A 1,905-nucleotide genomic window follows, 5' to 3' on the forward strand; every position below is an offset into this window, starting at 1 on the left:
AGAGGCCATTCCAGCGTCTTTATTGCGACTTCTTAGGACCATACCCAGGTACAAAGAGAAGAAACCAGTTTTTGTTCATAGTGCTAGACCACTTTTCCAAATACGTATTTTTGAAGGCGATGCAAAACGCGACGTCGGCAAATGTAATCAGCTTTAGTACAGAGATTTTTCCAGCTTTCGGGGTCCCTCAATTCGTCCATAGTGATAACGGGAAGCAATTCATTTCGAAGGAGATGCAGCAGTTGTTTGAAAACTATGGGGTTGTTCACATTAAGACGGGGTTATACTCACCGCAGGCTAACGCCTCTGAACGAGTGAACAGAGAGATTGTTTCGAAAGTTAGAATATTCCNAAAAGCTACGGGGTTGTTCACGTCAAGACGGGGTTATACTCACCGCAGGCTAACGCCTCTGAACGCGTGAACAGAGAAATTGTTTCGAAAGTTAGAATATTCCTGAAAGACAAGCAAGATCACATGGACTGGGACAAACATATTCCCGAAATTTTGTCGGTTTTAAGAAGCGATTACCATACGTCGATACAGAGCTAGCCTTACTACGCGTTATTTGGACAAAATATGATACAACATGCGTCAGCCTATAGCATACTGGAGAAACTGGGTAGCCTAAGACAAGACGAAGTCCCGATTACAAGCAGAGCTGACAAGTTAGCAAACATTCGCGAACACATACGAAAGAACCTTGAGCTAGCGCAAGACAGAGCAGCGAACACGTACAACAAACGTACGCGGGTTGTGAATTACCGGGAAGGACAAGAAGTATTCCGGAAAAACTTCGCTCTTAGCAATTTTAAGCAAGGCATAAATGCTAAATTCTTGCCTAAATATATCAAGTGTCGTGTTCTGCGAAAGGTAGGCAATGCTTTGTACGATTTAGAGGACTTGAATGGCAAACCGATCGGGAGGTTCCATGCATCTGACATCTGGCCGTGACAATGTCATCCGTCACGAAGAGCGATCCGAAAGTAAAGTAGTTTTTTCCAAAATTTAATAATCACGTTTTTTCTCAAATTTATATATATACACGTTTTTGCAAATATTAAACTTAGCGATAGGGTAAAACCTTGACCGCCCGCAGACTAAGTCATGTAGGGCTGTAACTCGCTTCTGTAACTCTTCCCTACCGATCATTTCTCTGCTGGTAGGGAATATACGTCATTCATTACAACTCCTTAGCAGTAGAGAACAAGGCGGCGAGTTCATATATGAATTCGCCCAGGTAGAGAATCGGAACAGAAACGAGCTACTGGACTAGCGGAGGGGCCGTACTGTGAAGACCGACTAAGTTCGACTCTAGCCAACGAATGTGAATAGACTATCTTTTTTTTTCTCTTACTGTCCTTTTCACTGGGCAAAGCGCCGGTCGGGGACAAACCGCCCAGTATCCTCCCCGAGCATCTATATTCATAGGACGTTCACGCGCGCTCCCACCGGGAGTCGTGAACTGCCTGACATTTCGCACTCCCATTAGGATTGTCTTTTAGGAGTTTTGACGAGTTCTCCTTATCAAAATGTCTAATGCCTTTCGGAGTTTTGACGAGTTCTCCTTATCAAAATGTCTAATTCCTTTCGGAGTTTTGACGAGTTCTCCTTTAAGAAAATGTCTCCTGTGCCGCAAAGCCATAATGGATAGGAAACAAAATAAATATATACACATTTTCCCAGCCGCCGGACGGCTATAAACTCGCGGCCAAGTGTCCTTTTCAGGACAGCCTGCCCTGTGTTCTTCTTAGCGGTGTTGAACTAGTGGGGGGCAGGGTGTAAAGACCGACTAAGTTCGGCACTTTGGGGGGTAGGNGAGTTTTGACGAGTTCTCCTTTAAGAAAATGTCTCCTGTGCCGCAAAGCCATAATGGATAGGAAACAAAATAAATATATACACATTTT

General features: G+C 44.1%; 1 protein-coding gene across 1 annotated transcript; it reads left to right on the forward strand.

The window, feature by feature from the left end:
- Positions 1-577: 577 nt before the first annotated feature.
- LOC108356041 (uncharacterized) lies at positions 578-924 on the forward strand (the record flags this gene model as incomplete). Its single annotated transcript, XM_017607173.1, has 1 exon — positions 578-924. A coding segment is annotated over exon 1 (347 nt), but the record flags the coding sequence as incomplete, so codon positions are not given.
- Positions 925-1,905: the final 981 nt, after the last annotated feature.

The sequence above is a fragment of the Rhagoletis zephyria genome, unplaced genomic scaffold (genome assembly GCF_001687245.7).
Source record: "Rhagoletis zephyria isolate East Lansing unplaced genomic scaffold, Rhagoletis_zephyria_1.1 Rzeph_scaffold_53393, whole genome shotgun sequence".
Classification (NCBI taxonomy): Eukaryota; Metazoa; Arthropoda; class Insecta; order Diptera; family Tephritidae; genus Rhagoletis; species Rhagoletis zephyria.